This window comes from Tubulanus polymorphus, chromosome 3 (assembly GCF_964204645.1).
Source record: "Tubulanus polymorphus chromosome 3, tnTubPoly1.2, whole genome shotgun sequence".
Taxonomy (NCBI): Eukaryota; Metazoa; Nemertea; class Palaeonemertea; order Tubulaniformes; family Tubulanidae; genus Tubulanus; species Tubulanus polymorphus.
Genome location: NC_134027.1, coordinates 3,795,194 through 3,816,473, shown reverse-complemented (window position 1 = coordinate 3,816,473; position 21,280 = coordinate 3,795,194). Strand labels below are relative to the sequence as shown.

The following is a 21,280-nucleotide window of genomic DNA, read 5'->3' as shown; positions in this document are numbered from 1 at the left end:
TAAAAATTCATTATGGGCTATCGACGCGGCTAAAAGTCAATTCACTTGGCAATAACACAACTTTTAACGTATTCAAACTGTTTAGTTCTTTCTCTTCGAGGACAAACACCAAAAAGCCCTTACACCAACTTAATTGTTATTTACGAAGTGTGCAGGAGTGAATGCGGTATATTTACCGAGCAAAGCAACTGTTTGAGACAATAAGGCTAATTGAAATTGCCGGGGCTGTTGGAACCTTGTAGAGTATTTAAAAAAAAACACGTGGCACAGCACTCGATTTTAGAATCGCCCGGCCCCCATTAAAGCCTATTAACGTCGCATTTAAATAATGATTCCTCTCCAATGCAACTGTTAATTTATGTATATACTATTATTCAGATAATACGGGGACCGTCGGTGAAAGAATACAACTACAGCGAAGTCATCTTCCATTGACTATAAGAGTTTTTTCATCTCGTATGATGTCTTAACACGTACGACATCAATCCTGTGTACGAATACATATGATATTGCGACCGGCTTGATTTTTAAGATTAAGAGTTATAACCGACTCCAACCCCTGGTATACGATTTTGTTTAAAGTATGCTTCGCCCCTCTTGACAAAGGGAAATTGCCAAGACACGATTTCAATAATTCTGATGTGTTGACAACTAAGTACCATTAACGCCCACTATGACGAGGATAATGCGAGAGCAAAGGTAATTTTTACACGTTTGTCATTAGTAAAGTACTTGATATACGTAAGATTGGATTCGTAGAATGGTAATTTATGCTGAAGTTGTGACAAAATAGCTTACATCATCACACGGTGACCTATTGTCATTTCCTGATTTGCCCCGTTCGAATATCCCTTGATTATAGAATGTACTCATCAGACCCGACGTAAATCACTCACTCGTTACTAAAATCCGGTTGCAAGCGGGTTCAGTCACTTGGCATGGGCATGGTCCGACGTTTTTGGTAGGGCCATATTTGGCCCCGTGACAAACAGACACATCTAGCACCAGTGTGAAAGGTTGGTTGAGACTTAATCTGGCACTGGCCAAATTTGGCCCCGATATAGAAAATGCTCGGGTGATCGAGGCTCGTGGTCTTTGAACTGTTTCTACAAATCTGTATTCACCCTCGGATTTCGTGTAAAATGAAGGGACATTTATCTATTTGCTCGACGTCCTAGATTGATGTCCACTGGGAGCTATGAAAGTAAATTGCATCACGAATGACGCGCCATAGATATTAGATGTATATACAGCCTCTAATTAGAAGCACATTCGTATGGAGACAGAAAAGATGAAAATCCAAAAATTTTCATCAATCCAATCATCATAAACTCATGAATATTGAATGGAACAATTTTGCAACATTCATTTTCTAATTCAATAAAGTGATATGCATATACAGATAAATACAAGGCTGTTTTACCGCAGTTACCTCGCAACATAAATCGAGAGACTATACTATATTCTGAAAACAGCAATTTGACTTTGACAAACTGCTAGTCTTACTCGTCTGCAATATAGCATATGTTGAAATGTGATGCAAAAATCCAGTTTGCGCGCTTCATCACGCAAAGCGTGCTATATAAGCCATTGCCGCTAAATTTGCGCAATTACGTCCGAGCAATTTAATAGTGTGTAATAGAACATTTTAATCTGTGTTCCTGAAATCAATAAACGCAGAACTATACATCTTCTGAAATGGTACTGTGTTTAATCCAGCATTTGAAATAGATGTTCATATCATAATCGCACAATTAGGTGATTGATGTCCCCTGTTCATTGTACATGTAATTCATTTATTTTGGTGTTAGCTTTACATCCAGCATTTATTCTGCTGAAACATGATGATATCCATATGGAGAGCTAACACCGAAATATAATCATAATTGATGAATTGAAATTGAAATTACATTCGTTGAGTATTCGGGAAATTAATGAAATTCAATTCACTTCGAAATCCGGTCACTCTGCTGTCTGATAACGTATGGATGACATGGCTAAAGCTTGAAATAACCAGGAAGTTAAATATTGACCATGTCGGATCGACATCACGAATGGCTACATGCACTACCTTGAATAATTTATTAACACATATATTTGTTTGGATTTGTAAATTCTTTTTAAGGATACCATGTCGGTTATGCTTTGTGAACGTTATCGAACATTGGTGCTGGGGAACTTGCCAGCATATGTTCGTGTAAGAAGCCATCTGCGTTTTCAATAAGGCTTCAATATCATCAAATGGCACCTGTTCATCACAAACTATTCGTTGTTATATCAAATATATAGCAGTCCTATGATTGTATTATTTCATATGTTATTTAAAAAAAAACACTGCGGTTCTATAGCAGAGACAATTTTATCTATGATGATTTATTTATGTACCAGTGGCATGCGGTATTAAATCTTCCTCATTTTCGAATCAAATGTATACATTTAAATGTTATTCGAATAACGGTGTCTGGTAAGTTTTGACCGATGAATTGATTTGCAAGTCTTCCCCTGAACAGAAGCGGCATGTATCTCCAGTGCCTTCGCGAAATATTAAAAATATTCAAAAGTGCGCTATGAAGTCCGACAGGGTATAATTTGTGGAACAGCAGGGTAGACAAAAGTGTTTGCTTTATCTGTCATCTGTTTAATGTTACACTATTATATATTATAACTGAAGGGTGATTTCCTATTTGTGTAATATGACCACAGGTCCGTTTAGTATTCACTTACTGTTTCACCATCGGATTATGTAACTTGTGTGTAAATATTTGGTGGATTGATTAATAATATACGTAATGATATCATCGCCTGACTCGACTGAAAGTCGAAGTCCTTTAAAGCTTGTGACGTGAATAAAGATGCTTAGACACTATACATGTAACGTATTTATAACGCGGAAATTAGAGCGGTTTTTCTTCAAGTTCATAAATTGATATTGCTAGAGCCACTTACGCATTAGTTCTGCGATGATATATAAAAGATGAAAATAATATCTTGCTTGGAAATGTCAAAATAAATCTAATGTTACTGAAATTCTCCAGTGGTTCAATTGTGTACATATATAGTGTGACATTAGCGATATCCGAGCCAAGGACGAATTTTCTATTTCTAAAAGATGCTTAAGATGTTTGTCTACGTTATACATTTTTTAGATACAACTCTTCGTGATATATCGCGCAATCAAATGATATTACCATCGGCTTTCCAATACCTTCAAACTGCGTCATAAACATCAGTCAACGATGAGCCGGCTATTGCCCTCCTAAGGCTAAAGCATCATTTAAAAAACATGTATTACATTCAACTGATAAAATCTCGCGGCAATATCATTTGTGGTTATGAGCTATCTATCATATGTTGCCACTAAATCATTGCACAGTAATACTTGAGGGCTGATTGCTCGTACCTGGCAAGGCGTCAAATTTGCAGGTACGTTTATAAAGCCACTTACACTGAAATTGTTCGGGAGTAATTTATAATATTTTGTATTTAACGGAATATATATATATATATATATATATATATATATATATATATATATATATATATATATATATATATATATATATATATATATATATATATATATATATATATATATATATATATATATATATATATATATATATATATATATATATATATATATATATATATATATATGAAAAATGCTCATTGGCTTAACATGATACAGAAAAAGAAAAGAGAATAGTGAAAAGTAGAAATAGTTTACTTCAGAGATTTGATAAACAAATGGGTTCTGAAATTGAAAAACATCGATTTATGGACTAGATTTGATTGGACTAAAGTAAAGTATGCGTACTGAGTACGAGAGGTTACATGCCCGACTGTAGATTAACACGTAGGGGACGACTAGCAGGGATTGAACGTTAGATCTTATTTTGAATATTTGTAATATCTAAATATCTAGGCTACATGCATATTCATATATTATACAAACTTAATGATATCAAAGGTAAAGTAGCTACGCTAAACGAGCATATATTCTCTCGAAAGGCTTTCGCGTATCGCACAAGGTTTGCAAACAAGACACACCAAAGATACTGTATGCATATAATTTGATTACTTGCCTTGACAGCGATGAACAACTGACTGTCCCCTTGACTATCTATCCAATCGTTCTCGTCGTCCCCCCAACGTATCTACTGATGCCCCAGGATGTGATCTCTTGTTTTTTCTGCGTCATTAGATTCCGCTGTTCTTCGCTTCCAACAGTAACCGCGACTCATCTGCCTGTCAGGCTGACTCAAACGTCCATATCACATTAACTTCAATCTGCACATGCGTTTTTGTCGCGTCAACCACAGAGCTCTCCGGCCATCCGTCGATGAATTTGCTGCCCATATCGAACACTTAATAATTTCAAATTCATTTCTATTCATAATCATAATTTCAGACAATTCCCGTGTAATATTCAGGCAGATAAATGAGGGATGGATCTAAGGGAGTTTCGGGATATGGATCCTGCCTTCCCATTGAAGTTTCCTTTTTTGACAAGATATAGCTCATCACTTTACCTGCATATTTAACTGTCATCCTCTCGGAAATTGCATCTTTCGGGTATATTTCATCACCGTTCTAACACCTGGGGTAGGACCCTGCTTGTGGCCTCGGGCCTTGCAGCTTCTTTCTCGTTTGGACCCCGACTTCTAATTATCTTCTGTTTTATAATGAGGGGAAAATTACCACGCGCGAACCTGTGGCTTAAAATCGAGGATGAGACATTAAAAAAATAAGCTATGCTTTTTCATTGTAAGGTTGAATTGAATCGATTCTCCGTACTTTATGTTCTCTTCTAACGTCCGTTAGTTATACGTCTTTGTGTGCTAACATACATTGTTAGTATGCAAGGTACAACATTTTGAGAGGCAGGAAAATTTGTCAGCAACGAGATAAGTACCTCCTCAATAAAGCTGTATAAAAGACTTACGCATTAAAAACGCCAATAATGTTTTCCTCTTAAGTACGCAGAAGGGAACATCATGATGTATATGGGGGTCATTCTAATTAATTTCGTCAGTTTGTTTTATTTGAAATGTAAAATCTTAAAGTTAGAGCATTGGGTGTAATACATCATAAATCTATCAACTTTCCTCGGTGTACGAAACAATGGTTTCACTGGGTAATTGCATCGAAGCTTGCGTGCCTAAATCGGAAGGGGAATGAATGAGAATACGAACATTAATTTGATGGTCATATGCCCTGGATAAATTACATAGCTACGGGCAAAGATAGAAATTGTCATAATTAATATCGCCTCGTTATACGTCAAAGTCTTGCAATTCTCATTCATCGAATTTCACGGTTCGATTAGACACTGCCGACTGAGTTCCCTTCTTTTTACTGCAACAGCTTGATTTATATTCCGAGTTCAATATCATTCCTTGAAAGCGATCACCAGTCGAATAATTGGCAATGAATTTCATGAAAGTGAATTTTTTCGTAGAATCTGCAAGCAACCGCGGCAACGTCAAACGTGACGAGTCTCGTTAAGCCTACCTTACCGATACATCACGGTGTTTTCATGACATTATTGTGGATCTGATAAACCGTATGAAGAGTATCAACATCATTCCTTATTACAAAAATAGACGATGATATTTCGTGATACTTGATGGTTCTCGCAAGGACATTGTCGTCGCGATGTAAATCTATAAAAATACATTTAATCTCTTAATGGACTTTTCGTTTACACTTCCTCCTTCATTGAATGTTGACTTGAAACCCGCGACACTCCGCGATACCGCGTCCAGTTGATACGAGTGAGAACTTCTGCGTGGTTCCTCGCGAAATGGGTGCTCGAAATTGTTTAGGGTAATTGAATGTCGGCTACTGCCATGTATATGTACTGATGATCTTTTACCAGCATTTCTTTCACATGGCAATCGCATCATGTCCGATTATTTCGAGTGCCCGTCTGTAGATATGTACTTCCTTTATATCGCATAGATCTTTTTCCGCTGCAAGATTTTTCCTTTCTGCATTGCGTTGCAAATGGGAATAATGCTGAATTGGTAAGCTAGTTGTCAAACATTGCGGTGATGCATGCACATTCTAAAGACATTATATCCCGTGGAAGAAAGCTCAGAAAGCGTTCCGCGCCTTTATCATTGGCTTTCTAGAGATATTGTGTATTTATGATATGAATCAACCAGTTGTTATCGGATCCGCTCAGTTGCTGAGTGCCTCGTCGGTTACGGATCTTTTATCGACGCCAGACTCATCCGGAGCATTATTCTTTCCAAACCGGCGACTAATTATTTTCGTCTTTACTCGCAGAAAAAACCGGCCAATTGCCGCTGGAATGGTCGATCCCCGGTGATCCATTTGTTACGTTCAGACATGCTCGCTGATGCGTTGGATTCGGGGGCAAGAAAACAACGCATATCATTGCTGGCTAATCCAAGTAATACACGATATGTATCAGGCAAAACTTTCACCCCTTACCACATGTAAATAAATGATCAAGATACGATTGAAAAGGTTTCTACCAGGAATGGAAATATACTTGAGATGTGGCCTGCATGATGCTTGGTTCTAGAATTTGTACGGATATTTTCACCATAAGCGTCGTTCGGAAAGGTCAATAGGGTACGATTTGCGGATTATAATCTTACGCCACTAAATGTACGTAGTGGACTCAAATGGCAGAACAGTGTTGTTAATTCGGGATTTCACCCTATTAAACACTTTGCAAGATGTCCATATCATCCCGTGAGCTATTAATGGATTGGGGACCAGATTTAACCGATCCAGGGAAATTGTCCAACACTTGTTTGAATCACAGTTGTATACGCGGATTAGCTCCTTTTCCAGATTGATGACGATCGGCGAAAGCAAACAACCTCAACCAATTCTTCGTACCGTCGTCCTTGTAGATTATAACGTTTGTTTACACTCAATACAACCTTGGATACTACGACTGCTTTTTGTTGAATTAGACGTCACAGAAAAGAAAAATATGAGACAATTTTATTGACGCCGTCTTCTCAGGACAAATGTGGCGAATAATCAAACAGACCGAGCGATTATATAAGTGAAACTCCCAAAAGAATAATCGAATGAATAATTTAACGAAATGATCTATCATTATGTCGCTCTCTGTTGATACAAAACGAAGAATTCCCGCAAGATAATCTAATCGAATAAACTCTCCGGTGCTTACCATCAATCACCAGGTCTCACCACCTAGAATTCACAAAAACACTTATCATTTACATAAACCTACAACACGTATACACATATACTTGGATGAAAATAACAACGACGTCAAATGAAACTGGCAATATACATGCGATCATTGACTTGTGGGTACTCCTTACGTGCTCCGTTCGGATAAGAAACTTGACAACTAATAGGCTATTACTGAAGGAACCGAAAATTGTAAGATTAATTTGTTGGATACATCCGTGTTAATGAAATTCACATATAAAACTGGGTTGAGTATCTTGTCAGTCCAGAAAGTGTTTGATAATTTAATAATACACCTCATCGAATTGGACACTGAAACATTCACAAACAATTCTTGATGTTGTAATTAGCCATGAAAGCATAAAGGAATGAGCCATTGCGTGCTGAAACCTTACCATGGCATCCACCAGGTCAAAAATTCTCAAACCAATAAATGTTCTAATTACATGGTGCAAACGCCTTATCTTTCTCAACTGATTGGTGTCGAACGGTCAACAACAGTTTATTCGCCGTGACAACCTCCCCATCCGCACGGAAGGTACGATGTACTGGACAGACGATTACTCCTGAGAATTCAATCAAAGACGGTGGTAATATATCAACGCCAGCATGAGCCGACACCAATTTATCATTGTCACGTCGAAATGACCAACACCATCAAATACATTTACACTATTAGTCACAAAAATACTCGATATTTTCTAATATTTGTATCAGGAGCAGTTGCTTCTTTTTCACGTCTTGGGATCTTACAGTTTCGCCATAAACCACACACGCGAATGTATATCTAATGGCGTGTCAGAATAAACAAAACTAAGAATATTACCTTATTTAACAACGTGTTCGGGATTAATAGCTTTCAAGGGGAATTCTCGCAAATTGAATCCAGTATCAATTAAAGCGTCGATGCATTTGTTTTTCGCTGTCGTATTGAAACCATTTATTCAATTAATGACTCCATTTGCTATGCACGAAGGAGATTCAAGATAAAATGTGGCCGTCCATGCAAGATGTATATGTACGATTCGTTCAATTCTCTATATAACCTTTAGCAAAAATACATAACGAGGATTTATGTATTTTTTTGCCTTTAGTTAACTTTACAAAGTATGTTTTTATGATTTATGTCGATTTCACGACAATTCCGAGGTGTTTTGCTTATGGTTCAGTAGAATTAACATACCAGGATATTTTTTTGAAGATTTACGATGGTATGGAACGCAGACCGACCGAACGAAATTTTGGCCGAGGCTCTGTGATTAAAAATCAACATAATCTGAAGTTATTTGATTTGGTACATACGCCTGAGCAGCGTCTAAGGCGACTTATCGTAAGACAGTCAGGGGAGGGAAAGAATCGGTAGAAAATGAAATATTCTCGCAAATACGAACACTGATGCGTGATATCCCGATGGTAATTACTTCTCCGGCGACAGATCTGACGAATTGTATGACAAATCAAACGTTAATCGGTCTCTTCGGTGTAAAGTGAGCGTATATATGCACTGGATCAGACTTATCGATGGTACAGATCGAGTCTGAGGACACTGTCCTTGAGTCGCCAAGAATATTTTGAGGACTTCATTGAAATAATTTCAGCCGCTAGAAAAATTTCATGAGCTAGAAATATTTTCGACAGAAATTTGATCGTGTGTACATCCAAATTAAAAGCACGTTTATTGTGCAAGATGGCGCACGTGTTCGGTTTGACGATTGTGCGATAACTTAATGAAGGTGACATCGGTGGTAAATATCATTTTATTCTAAAGTGTGAAAAATACCAAAATATTAGAAAAACTCTAAATCCGAGCAGATTCTGGAAACTTCATGTGCTTAATTATAACGAACTTTTGAATTCCGAAGACGCAATCATAATGAAAAATCTAGTAAAATCGCTATCAATCTTTAACCTGCTGATCTATAAATATCTGAATATCTAAAGTTCAAATATCTGAAGCACACTATTTAATTTTTTTTCAATTTTTCAATTATCATTTTCCTTGTAGATAAGTATAACTCCAGTCAGCTAAAGACTCAGTTTTCCCTTTTTAACGGTTTACTAGGAGCACTTGGATAACCTAATTCGATCAATTATAAATACGGGTATGAATAGCCTTTCATAATTTTCTTTTGAGAACATGATGCATTTTAGGCCAGCTTGTAAAGCAGTTCCAACTGAATTCTATAGTGAGTGCCTGCGTGATATCAGTGTAGTGCAAAGAATTCATTCAATTCAAGACATAATATAATTTCAGTGCTAGTACGACTGGCTGTTTATGTGTTTCAGTGATCGCTATTATGAATTTGAATACTGTAAACTGGTTTCATATTAAGTACTCGTGAATTCTTAACAAACAATATACGGAAAGGGTCGTCCCACGTACGTACCGGCACATATATACAAAATACAACAGTCAGGTGAAACATTGTCAAACCACCTGACGTTTTATATTCTACGAAGGTACAATTTTTTTTTATAAGACTATCGACACCAATAAATATTTCTCAGTTGCCATAACGAAAACACAATCGTTCAGATCGATCTATACGAATCGATAGCTAGATATTCTGAACCTGTTGCACGACGTGTTTCATTACACTCGTAGCCGATATGGTGCAAGGTTGTGTGTCGAATATGCAGCAATTTTATTTGTTTGGTTTTTCGTTCATATTCATTGCGTTTTTTGGCATTGCAAATGGACAATTTTCACCTACACCTAGCACTCAGATAGACACCTCAACATGCGGCGTCTCGAAGGGCTGCTTCAGGGTTCCAGATGGTTGTTCTTTTACAAATTGCGATTATCTGCTCACGTACAAAGCAAATGGTAACGACATCGATTTTGAACTCAGTTCGAAAGTTATATCGGGAACGACTGCTCCTTACGTAGCTATTGGATTCTCTTCAGACGCCAAGATGGGTGACGATTCGGTTTTGGCTTGTCTGTCCATGGCCTCGTCGAATCAAATGAAGATATACCAATCGTACAATCGAAGATATGTCAATGTTGCAATTTCACAGGCCGGCCTACAGCCGACGAAGACAGGCGTTGTTGAAAATGGTCGTATAACGTGTACATTTTCTCGCCAAAAGACAGTTGCGCCTCCAAATGCGGAAATATTTGACCTTGCGCAAAAATGGCACCTTTTGATTGCGAGAGGAACGGAATCAGCTGGTGCTCTGACTAAACATTCAACGTCAGCTGGTCATCTGCCAGTGATATCATCCGGAGACGTCGACCTTAGCTCCGTCGATCCTCCCAAAACCTCGAACAAAGAAGAATCGCCGGAGCACATGATGAAACGCGCTCACGCCATCTTTATGATTCTTGCATGGACGCTGCCGTCTGGTCTTGCCATACTCATCGCTCGCTTTTACAAAGAAGACTTCAGCGTGATGTGTATCAAGTCAAAACTATGGTTCCAACTTCATCGTATATCGATGGTTGTCGTTTTGGTTTTTACAATCCTCGGTTTCATCTTGATATTCGTGGCAGAAGGTGGATTTGAAATGGACAGCGAGTTACCAAATGCTGCGCACCCTATCCTTGGTATCATCGTCACCGTATTATGTATCGCAAATCCGATAATGGCTTTATTCAGACCAGATCCCACTCACGAGAAAAGACCGATATTCAACTGGAGCCATCGTATCGTTGGTGGATTATCATATCTCCTCGCTAACATTACTATAATCATCGGTTTCCTAATGGGTGAATTTAAGATTCCAAGCTGGACCGTTTGGCTTATGGGTGTTTACATGATTATTTACGGCATTATATTTATCGCCCTTGAGGTTTGCAATTGTATTGCGACGAAGAAACATAAAGTCGATACTGAGATGAAAACCATTTCTGATGACGACAAGTCAAACGAAGCTGTTGCAGAAGAAGTCGACAAGGGTTCGAGCAGCAGTGTCGTCGCTATTCTGAAGAAAGTGTTGATAGCTGTGTATATCGTTGTTGCAGCGATCCTCCTGATAACTATGATTGTTTACATCGCCATGGGCTAATTCTAACTAATCATCTAATTTCAAACTCCCACTCAAATATTTACTCAATACTATATATAAACTGAGAATGTCACGATAATCTGTTAAGTTATTTTTATACCGGTATATCATTATACCCAGCATCCGAATTAATTTGGTCTTATTTTGTAATGTAGTTAAATGAAATATTTTGTAATGTAGTTAAATGAAAAATAAAATCATTATCATTATAACTCTAATCTTTAGAATGTGTACCGGCACCATCGTCCCGGCGCCTTTAATGAACAATAAATCTTCTTTAATTTAGATCGCTAGACTCAGTCATACTGCAGCTTGCGATGCCATCAGATTCGAATCCTTGCCTCGCCGGCGGGTGAGAATCATCTCCCCGGCAGGGCCATTCGAACCTGATGGTATCGCTACACCGTGCCGTGGCAATCTCGATGCCATCAGGTTCGAATCCCTGCCGGGGGAGGATGGGTGGAATGTGCTGGAGAGGATGGTTTGACTGATCGCATAGAGACTCGGCACGCACCGAACCCTATGGGGCGGGACAGTCGAAATATTTCTTAATGTTTTTGGGGTTCGAACCGAATTCGAAATTCACATAGGTTCAAAATCATTACATCCCCATGTAACAATGTAATTTGTACCAAAACAAGTCCGCCGAACTGTCAAAACTGAATTTGTCAAAACAAGTTCATTGGGTTCCTGCCAACAATTATTCTCTCTATGCGTGACACCAAAGAAGGTGGGAGATCTTAGATAGTAAGCTTTAATTGATGTTTGAACTTAACTTTTGATTAGCCGCATTTAAATTCGAACTGGGTAAATTTGATGAGGCTTGCTTGCTGTCAAGAATTTTGAGAAAATCCAGTCCAAAAACTCCGGGTTAAAAATCTTGGCGGACTATATATAATATACAAGGCTGTAGTTGTTTAGCCCGCTTCTCGCCCTCTTGACACTAACCCTATCGAAACCCAAACCCGTAAACCCAATAAAATGATTTTATCGTTATGTTATTATATGGATCCGGCAAAATATCTTTTTTAAGTCCGTAACGGGATCCGGCTAAATAACCATTTCCGGGCTTTTACTTACTTCCCCTGGTAGTACGTATATGTGCAACAAGAATAACAAGCGCTATAATTACACTTATGACATTCACTCCCTCCCAAAAATTGGGTGATCAAAGTAAAAGTTTACTGATTTCGAGTAGACCTCCAACAACATGATGTAGGGTCTGACTATAGACTCAGGGAGGAGTGCACCCCGAAAATAGGGTGTATCATGAAACTAAAAGGGCACCCCAAAAGAAAGCAGGTCGAAAAACATAGCTCGATTTTTGGAGGGAAGCTCACGAACTCAAACCTGTGGGTTGCAAATGAATATATATGAAGTCTTTCTATTAAGAATAATGGGTCCAAAGAGAAAAGCTGCTACCAAGAAGAAAGCTGCAGGTGGACCAGCTGCCAAGAAAAATAAGAAAGAAGAAAGCACCGCACAGCAGGCGATTAAAGCATTACAAGCAGCAGATAAGAAATCAGACAAAAAAGCAAAATTTCGCAAAGTCGATGCGAATTGTCACGTCGCTGATTTTAGTGAGGTAAAATAACAATATGGGGCCAGTAACTCAAAAGTTGGTTAAAGATAACCGGCCGTTAAATGCCATAGTAACAATGAAATTTCAATTGTCACCATATCAGCTATTCACTGGTTAACTGTAACCAACTTTTGAGCAACTGGCCCATGGTTGTTGTTAGGGCTTTACGGGGGTTAAAAACAAACATTCAATCATGAAGCTTTAAGTCCGGTAACAGTGCCAGGAGCCGATCCTGGGGCGAAGCTTGGAAAAAGGCTCTAAATTTCTTACGTGGACATGCGCCCTGGCTTTGACCTTGAATCAACCCCTGAGTCTGGTTACTGTGTAGAGACATTGTTAAATAGATGCGTGCTCAGGCCTTAATATCCATGGAAAGTATTATAAAGTATTATAGATGCCAGCGCCCACGGCAGGCAACATCAATAATGACATTATAACAAAAGACTGATTTTACCTCCACTTCATAATTTCAATTTCTTCATCTGAATCGTCTTTTATTTTTCTATGATAGGTAGTTGATGATTATGATTGTATGCTGAACCAAACGAACATAGGACACAACAACAACAAGTTTTATGTCATTCAGGTTTTACTGGATGATGAAGGATCATATTATTGTTGGAATCGCTGGGGAAGAGTTGTAAGAACTGAAGTTTTATTAATATTTTTAGTATTTTCATTAGTATCATTGAAGAATGAATGAATTGTTTTGTGATATTCTACAGGGAGAAACAGGGGCTTCTGCCCTGAAAGGACCCTTCGATGACCTGCAAAAGGCTGTGAGTGATTTTGAAAAGAAATTCAAAGACAAAACCAAAAATGCTTGGAAAGATCGTGAGAGTTTTTCACCCGTGAAAGGAAAATATACTCTGATTGAAGTGGAAGAGGTGGAAGATGAAGAAGAAGTAGAAGTAAATAAACAATATTATGTAGGTTTCTCAAATTAAGAAATAAACTCGATTCCTTACGTTTTTGATGGTAACCTACTACACATGGATTTACAACTGATTTGCAGATGTCGAAAGACATGACGAATGTGAAGCCTTGTTCACTGGATGAGCCTACTCAGAATCTACTGAAACTCATCCTCAGTACTGATATGTTCAAAAGTGCAATGGCTGACTTTAACATAGGTAAGTTATTGTTATTGATGGATAGATTGTATGGAGGCTGTTTAAAAAGTTTGTTTATTCTTGAACTCTCATCTCTAATGTACATGTACAGTTGCCTTACTCTGAGATGGCCAACTCTGACTTTTGACAAAGTGGGGCAAAAGCGAAATCATTTTTCTGACCTAACATAGTATTTTCGTATCCTAAACTCAGATTTTGCTTGCCTCAGACTGAGTTTTTGCTGATCCCAGTTGTTCTGAGTTAGGCAAGCTTTACTTTAATGTATGTGCTTATAAGTAATAAGAGTAGGTAGTTGTAGCCATTCGTTATTTGTAATAAAATAATATGGTTGATTCCAGATTTGAAGAAAATGCCTCTAGGGAAATTAAGTAAGGCACAGATTGCCAAGGGCTATGAATGTCTAGAGGAGATTGAAGATATACTCAATAAGACGAAGAAAGGCAACTTGACGGAATTATCCTCAAGGTTTTATACTCTGATTCCGCATGACTTTGGAAGACAACGACCACCGGTCATTGGAGACTTAGCAACAGTTCAATCTAAATATGACATGCTTGCTGTTAGTATTTCGAATATAAATATGATATATCTTTACCATTTTCTTTTAGAAGTTAAACAACTTTTCGGTTTCTGGATTCTAGGTTCTTGGAGATATTGAAATTGCACAGGAATTAGAAAAAGAAAAGGCTAAGAAACAAATGGTAATATAATTCATTGCCTCGATTTTAGGAAGTGGTTTATTGATTTCAAGTTTCATGTTTTCATTGTGATTACCGGTATTTCGTTTTCTTTATTTAGAATGCTACTGAAGTAATACACCCTCTAGATATTGATTATTCATTACTGAAATGCAAACTGGAACATCTGAGTCCGGGTTCGAAAGAATTCAAAGTAAGGCATTGCGTTCACTGAAGAATAAACCCCTTAATCAAATAAAAGCTATTAGAGAATTTTGATGCTTCAACTGAAATGCTGTGAGCAATTTTCGAAAACAGCTCATAAGAGTTAAAAAGTCAAAATCCCCTTACAGTTTTTCTTTGATTGTAGGTTTTATCATTCAACAGTCACTATGAAAATCAACGCATTGCATATTCCAATTTTTGAACATGCTAAAAGTGATGAGAATATCTGATGGTGCGTTGTCTTTTTTTTTCAGTTAATTGAAAAGTATACCAACAATACAAAAGACACGTATGATAATTGTAAAATCATAGATGTATTCAAAGTTGATCGCGAGGGAGAGGTATAAAAATAATGATGTCGATTCATTTGATGTTGAATCTTTTATTTATTTCACCTATCTTATACTGTATGTATGTCTGACTATGATATTCGTTATTTCATCAAGAGAGAAAGATTTGCAACTCATAATTCCTTGAAAAATCGAAAGCTGTTGTGGCATGGTACGAATGTTGCGGTGGTGGCAGCCATTCTGAAAACTGGATTGAGAATAATGCCTCATAGCGGGGGACGAGTTGGTCGAGGCATCTATTTTGCATCGGAGCAAGGAAAATCATCTGGTTATGGTAGGTGCATGCCAAATGATCGGACTTGATTTTACATTAGGCAATGAAAAATTATGAGGTTATTTGATTACAATCGGTTTTCAGTTTCATCTACTGACAATAACATCGGTATCATGTTCTTGAATGAGGTAGCTCTAGGAAAAGAACATTATATCACCAGAGATAATTGTAGCCTGGTTAAAGCACCAAATGGTAAAGACTGTGTCATTGCCAAAGGTCAAACTGAACCAGGTGAGTCGAGAATTTTCAAATACTTTTACATTGCTCTATCGTTTCAACTCTGGACTTTGCCTCAGACCAAGTGTTAGCATTTTAAGCTACAAATCTGATTTACTCAAACTTCATTGAGCTCGGGACAAAACCAAACACTTATCCTTTATTCATTTCCTTATCCTTACCACTAAGCTAAAACAGATACCTTGTTTTCTCATATATGAATCCGTCGGGTCATTTCTTTTACATCTCAGTATTGATTTTTTCAAATAAAACAATCATTTTTTACTATTAATAATTTTTCTTGTTGTTTCTAACGATTTGGAAAAAATAGAGTGGGGTCAATTTTAGATTTTGGAATTTTGAAAAACAAGGGTTATCTTTTTTAGCCCAAAAGATGTCTTTTACTTTTCATTTACAGATCCAAAGCAGGATACTTCACTGAAAATGGAAGGCTTCGATGTTGTCATCCCACAAGGCAAACCTGTCAAACAATCGACTTACAAGTCAAGCCACTTCTCGGAAAGTGAATATCTCGTATATAAAGAGAGCCAAGCAAGAATTCGTTATCTCTTAAAAATGAAAATGTGCTAAAATACCTGCGTTGCCCTCGGAAATGTCCTCTTACACTAGTTTTCACACAGGGTTTTGTGATAGATGAATGCACTTTTATTTCAGTGATCGATTTGAAACATGTTTATATTGTTTCTAGATTTTTAGATTTTATCACGTGCATGAAGTAGCATTTAACGCTACGTTTAACAATGTACTTGTATGATAGGTAATTATAATCATATACAGTTAGATTTAACGAAGGATTTGTGCAACAAATTTATTAAATGTAAAATATTCAAAGATTTCATCTGTAAGATGCATATCCCGCTTTGTCGCTATATAAAAATATATTTTTATTTATGGAAATTATTTATAACTATGTTTGAAAATATTTTAATCGGTTCTTCTATTTGGGAATATCATAAAGTTATGAGTTATGTTTTATCAAGAAGTGATATTATATACATTATGTACAATGTAGATTGATTTCTTGGCTTTTAATTTTTTATTCTAAATTCTATATACTGTATTTTGTTATATTTTCTGAAAATGCACCTATACATGTACACGTAGTTTACAATAAATTCAGAATAATGCTTTATACATTCGTTTGTCTCATCGATTTTCCTTTTGATAGAATGGTCAAAATGGTGAACAGTTCTCCCCCGAACAGTTGCTATGATTTGGCTTGTTTTGATTGAAAGATTGGTGGGTGTTACCTTGCATAAATTGGTGGCAAAGATTGTAAAATGGACGAGAGAAGTAATGGAAAGAGGAAAATCTCATGAAACTCATTAGTTCAGTCAACCACAGCTTTTGGAGTTCACTAAAAACTACACAATATACAGAGGAGCAGGACCTCCGTAGAAACATTGGGAGAGTGAAATGAGAGTAAACCCATGGGGATGCCGTACCGTGTGTTTCATATAACCCGCTGTATTTATTATCTTCCGCCTATAGCGCTAGTGATTGCGGATGGACTTTGTCGCTTATGCATTTTTAATATACAGCTACGTTTGATATATGTGTGACAGTTGGTACGTTAGTTCGCAGTTCACTAGGTGAAATAACATGCAGCGCTAACACGTATATACAGAAAATATACATTTTGCGTATCATTGGCACGAATGTAAAATAACACGAGCTATACGTACATTATACTACAGGTTATGGCTATGCTTGCGAGATATCGGACGGGAACATTGGTATTTGCGAACCTCGGCAAACGTGGATCAGCATTGCAAGAATTTGCAAATACAAATTTAAGGTATAAACGATGACACCATTTTACTATTGTACAAATCAAATTTTCTACGTATTTAATTGCATCTATTTTCTATTTATCATATAGGCGATTAAATTCCGCAGCTAAGATAAAATGGAGCTACGCTCACGGTGCATCACTAAAACCGCTTGTCAATACAACACTCGGTGTAGTTTTAGAAGAGTCGACAGAAAAGACGCCTGATAGAGAGGTTTTCATTTTTCCCGAAGAAAACACCAGGATAACCTACAATACGCTCATTACACAGGTAGACTATCGTGTTTCTAAACATAATACCTGCCAGTTTATGAGCCAAGAAGATATAATCCAAAGGGTTCATCTTAACCAGTCTTTTGTACGAACATCTGAAAAAAACAGCGTGTGCTTGTAAACATTATGTAAAATGCAAAGATCTATTGCATTCTTTACGTTGGGTTGATACATCCTGACAATGACGTGCTGTATAATTCCCCACGTTGCATTGTGCGTTATCAGGGTTGACGATTTGATTTCCATATTATCCCTTAAAATATTCTATTTCAGGCCGATCAGATTGCTGCTTCTTTTTTGGAATTAGGACTGAAACCTGGTGATCGTGTCGGTGTTTGGGCGACGAATGTCAGTGAATGGGTTCTCACTCAATACGCGTGTGCTCGCGGTGGCTACATTCTGGTAATAAAGATGCTAACCTGGAAGACCCCTGAAATCACCATTCGGAAAGATCGTCGATCATTTATTACTCATTTCTGTCATTTTACTTTTCTTTTCAAGGTCAATTTGAATCCCGCGTATAAAAAAGATGAACTCCGTTATACTTTGGAGAAGGTTTTTATTTAAAATATATTTACACAAAATCCTTGAGTGGTAGGCCTTATCGTTTGTTAGCTAAGTATACCAAGATATGATCTGTTTTAGGTAAAAATAAGAGCTCTTGTTGCTGGAATGGAGTTCAAAGGCATTGATCACTATAGTATTTTGAGGGATACTATTCCAGAATTAGCATCTTCGCAACCGGGTTTGCTAGAATGTAAAAGGTAAATTACCTTGATATCAGACGAGTCTCAACCTTCAACTCATAAAGTTGATGATATTACCGCGTGTAATGATTATCTGATTCGAATATCTTTCATTTTGGTGTATTCCATTTTACACACAAGTTTACCAAGTTTAAAGGCTATCATCATGATGAGAAAAAATGACGAAATCCCGCAACCGTAAGTAAAATATCAATCCTTGTTAAGCTGTTTTATTTGAAAACATAACAAATTTAAGCTTAGATTATTTTGAAATTCAGAGGAACACTATCTGTAAAAGATCTTCTGAACATAGGGACGACCAAACAACTATCTCAAATCCGCGATTTACAAGATAAAATTCAATCCGACGAACCTGCTAATATCCAGTTCACTTCGGTAAAACAAGAGGAAACAAAGAAATGTTATCTGAAATGCTATTTTCGAAACTATCTATAGCTATACCCAGTACATGAAAAATATGTATACTTTCAGGGAACGACGGGGAAGCCAAAAGCTGCTGTTTTAACGCATCATAATTTAGTCAATAACGCAATGTTTATTCAATACAATTTAACTAAAGGTCACAATCAGGATTCAAACGTAATCACTCATATTAGCATAGATTCACAAATTCGTTCATTAATACATCAAAATGAGCATAATTCCATATTTTATTTCAAGATTGTATGCTGTCCACCACCACTATTTCACGCTTTTGGCTCAACTGCTGGGTCAATTTGTACTGTTCTTGGTGGATCAACTTGTGTATTTCCATCCGCACTATTCAACCCTGGCAAATCACTTAAGGCTGTTCACGATGAAAGGTTTGCGTATTATCACTAAACTAATAATTGAGCATTACTATTATGGTTAAATGAATAGGGTATTAATCGAGATATTTCGTGATAGTATGAGATATGGTTTTATCGTGTGTTTCTGAAATTATTTATAGATGTGTTTATTTACATGGAACCCCTACTATGTTTATCGATATGTTAAACCACGAAGATCGTCAAAAATATGATCTTACCTCTCTGAGATCGGGTAATTTGATATTTCCTCAGTTTTACGAACGTATTCCGTAGATATCCTCTTTACACTTCAAACTGGTTTTAAGATCAACCAATCAAATTCTGTGATTGAAATATTCTGTAGGAATAATGGGAGCCTCGCCGTGTCCAGTTGAAATTTCGAGAGAGGTTGCTGATAAGTTGCACGTTCCTGATTTGATCGTGAGTTCTCTTTGGCATAGTTTCCAAAACATTTGCGTGGACGCCTAAACGTTTCGTTAATATATTAATTTATAGCTAACATATGGATTAACTGAAACAAGTCCAGTCATTGCTATGAACCCCAAAGAAGCTGAATTTGAGAAACGAGTAACTTCGTGTGGAATCGTTTTTCAGCACACTGAGGTTCGTTGACATTCATCTGTGGTTCGGTTTTGAACCCGAGCGACGTATTAAAGCTGATTTCACATTTTATACCGCATATTTTTGTAACAGATAATGATCGCAGATACTAATGGGAAAATTGTACCTCGTGGAGAAAGTGGTGAAATTTGTGCACGTGGTCACAATGTCATGTTAGAATACTGGGACGATCCAGAGAGAACGGCTGAAACCATTTCACCTCAGGGCTGGTTATCAACTGGGTAACTGAATAACGAAATTTGTTAAACTCGGAATGAAAAAGCTAATTTAGAAAATGAGCGAAAGATAATGAATTCTGTGTGTGTACATTGTAATAATTTCGTATCAACGTTTTTAGTGATTTAGGGAAAATGGACGACGAGGGGTTCGTTTATATCGTAGGGCGCAAGAAAGACATGATAATTCGTGGCGGAGAAAACATTTTCCCTACAGAAATTGAAAATCTAATCTACGAGCATCCAGCCATAGAAGAGGTTCAGGTAATCTGTCGTTGGATAGAGAAGTAAATGATCACGCGAATTGGTGTCTAGTACGATGTTGTCGATGTTTTATAGGTGGTTGGAGTTCCCGATGCCCGTATGGGGGAGCAGGTATGCGCGTGTATTAAGCTAAAACAAGGACATACAGTTACCGAAGATGAGATTAAAAGACTTTGTAAAGATCACGTAAGAAATACGATGTACCAATATTATCCAAAACCCTGTAATGTATACATCTAAAATCGTGATCCGGTCTAAAGATTGCACTTTATTCTTCTCGAATTTTTTGTTTTTCAGCTGGCGGATTTCAAAGTACCGCGATACGTGTTGTTTATGGAGGAATATCCGATGACTTTATCCGGGAAAGTACAGAAATTCAAACTCGTTGAAGTGGCAAGCAAGATGCTAAAATTGAACAGTGGATCTTCTGAATGAAAATATGTGGCCATTCTTTTTTAAATAAAATCTATTCGGAATCCGGTTGTCTTATGGTTACGATAATTATATAATTGACTTTTTAGCCCACTTGGGACTTCCATCCCAGCGGACTATTGCGTTCCCTTTTCGGCCGTAGACGGAATCCAGTTTTATATCGGGTAACGGTTATTGGTTTCAGTATACAACATGTATGTTTACCAGGCTCAGGCCCGGACTCGGACTGTAGCACCGTATAGGCACGCGCTACTGTCGCGAAAATTGTATGCCCTTTTTCATTTTAAACAAAAAGTCGCACCAACTTCAGGATTCTGTCTTCATTGCCAGGAAAATACTTCTCAATGCACTTAGATTTTCTTTATAGCACTTTAATGCATCTGGACTTCATTAATTGCTTGGAAACTGCACCAAAAAGCAGTTAGATTTT

General features: G+C 37.3%; 3 protein-coding genes across 3 annotated transcripts; all 3 read left to right on the top strand.

Annotated features, from left to right (window-relative positions):
* Nucleotides 1–9,817: 9,817 nt before the first annotated feature.
* Nucleotides 9,818–11,392, top strand: LOC141902316 (putative ferric-chelate reductase 1 homolog). The gene has a single exon (XM_074789982.1). It carries the CDS (start codon nucleotides 9,841–9,843, stop codon nucleotides 11,215–11,217), a length of 1,377 nt encoding a protein of 458 aa, XP_074646083.1. The 5' UTR covers nucleotides 9,818–9,840; the 3' UTR covers nucleotides 11,218–11,392.
* Nucleotides 11,393–11,850: 458 nt separating this feature from the next.
* On the top strand, nucleotides 11,851–16,676 carry LOC141901593 (protein mono-ADP-ribosyltransferase PARP3-like). Its single transcript, XM_074788931.1, has 12 exons — nucleotides 11,851–11,964; nucleotides 12,610–12,802; nucleotides 13,311–13,439; nucleotides 13,525–13,728; nucleotides 13,815–13,932; nucleotides 14,271–14,491; nucleotides 14,574–14,633; nucleotides 14,731–14,823; nucleotides 15,089–15,175; nucleotides 15,281–15,458; nucleotides 15,543–15,689; nucleotides 16,093–16,676. Exons 2-12 carry the CDS (start codon nucleotides 12,614–12,616, stop codon nucleotides 16,263–16,265), a joined length of 1,599 nt encoding a protein of 532 aa, XP_074645032.1. The 5' UTR covers nucleotides 11,851–11,964; nucleotides 12,610–12,613; the 3' UTR covers nucleotides 16,266–16,676.
* Nucleotides 16,677–17,265: 589 nt separating this feature from the next.
* LOC141901027 (medium-chain acyl-CoA ligase ACSF2, mitochondrial-like) lies at nucleotides 17,266–20,983 on the top strand. The gene is made up of 16 exons (XM_074788085.1): nucleotides 17,266–17,493; nucleotides 17,578–17,758; nucleotides 18,034–18,162; nucleotides 18,262–18,315; nucleotides 18,406–18,524; nucleotides 18,648–18,704; nucleotides 18,785–18,902; nucleotides 18,999–19,106; nucleotides 19,188–19,330; nucleotides 19,459–19,550; nucleotides 19,662–19,738; nucleotides 19,814–19,921; nucleotides 20,012–20,160; nucleotides 20,277–20,418; nucleotides 20,494–20,604; nucleotides 20,716–20,983. Exons 1-16 carry the CDS (start codon nucleotides 17,396–17,398, stop codon nucleotides 20,851–20,853), a joined length of 1,824 nt encoding a protein of 607 aa, XP_074644186.1. The 5' UTR covers nucleotides 17,266–17,395; the 3' UTR covers nucleotides 20,854–20,983.
* The last annotated feature ends 297 nt before the right edge of the window (nucleotides 20,984–21,280 follow it).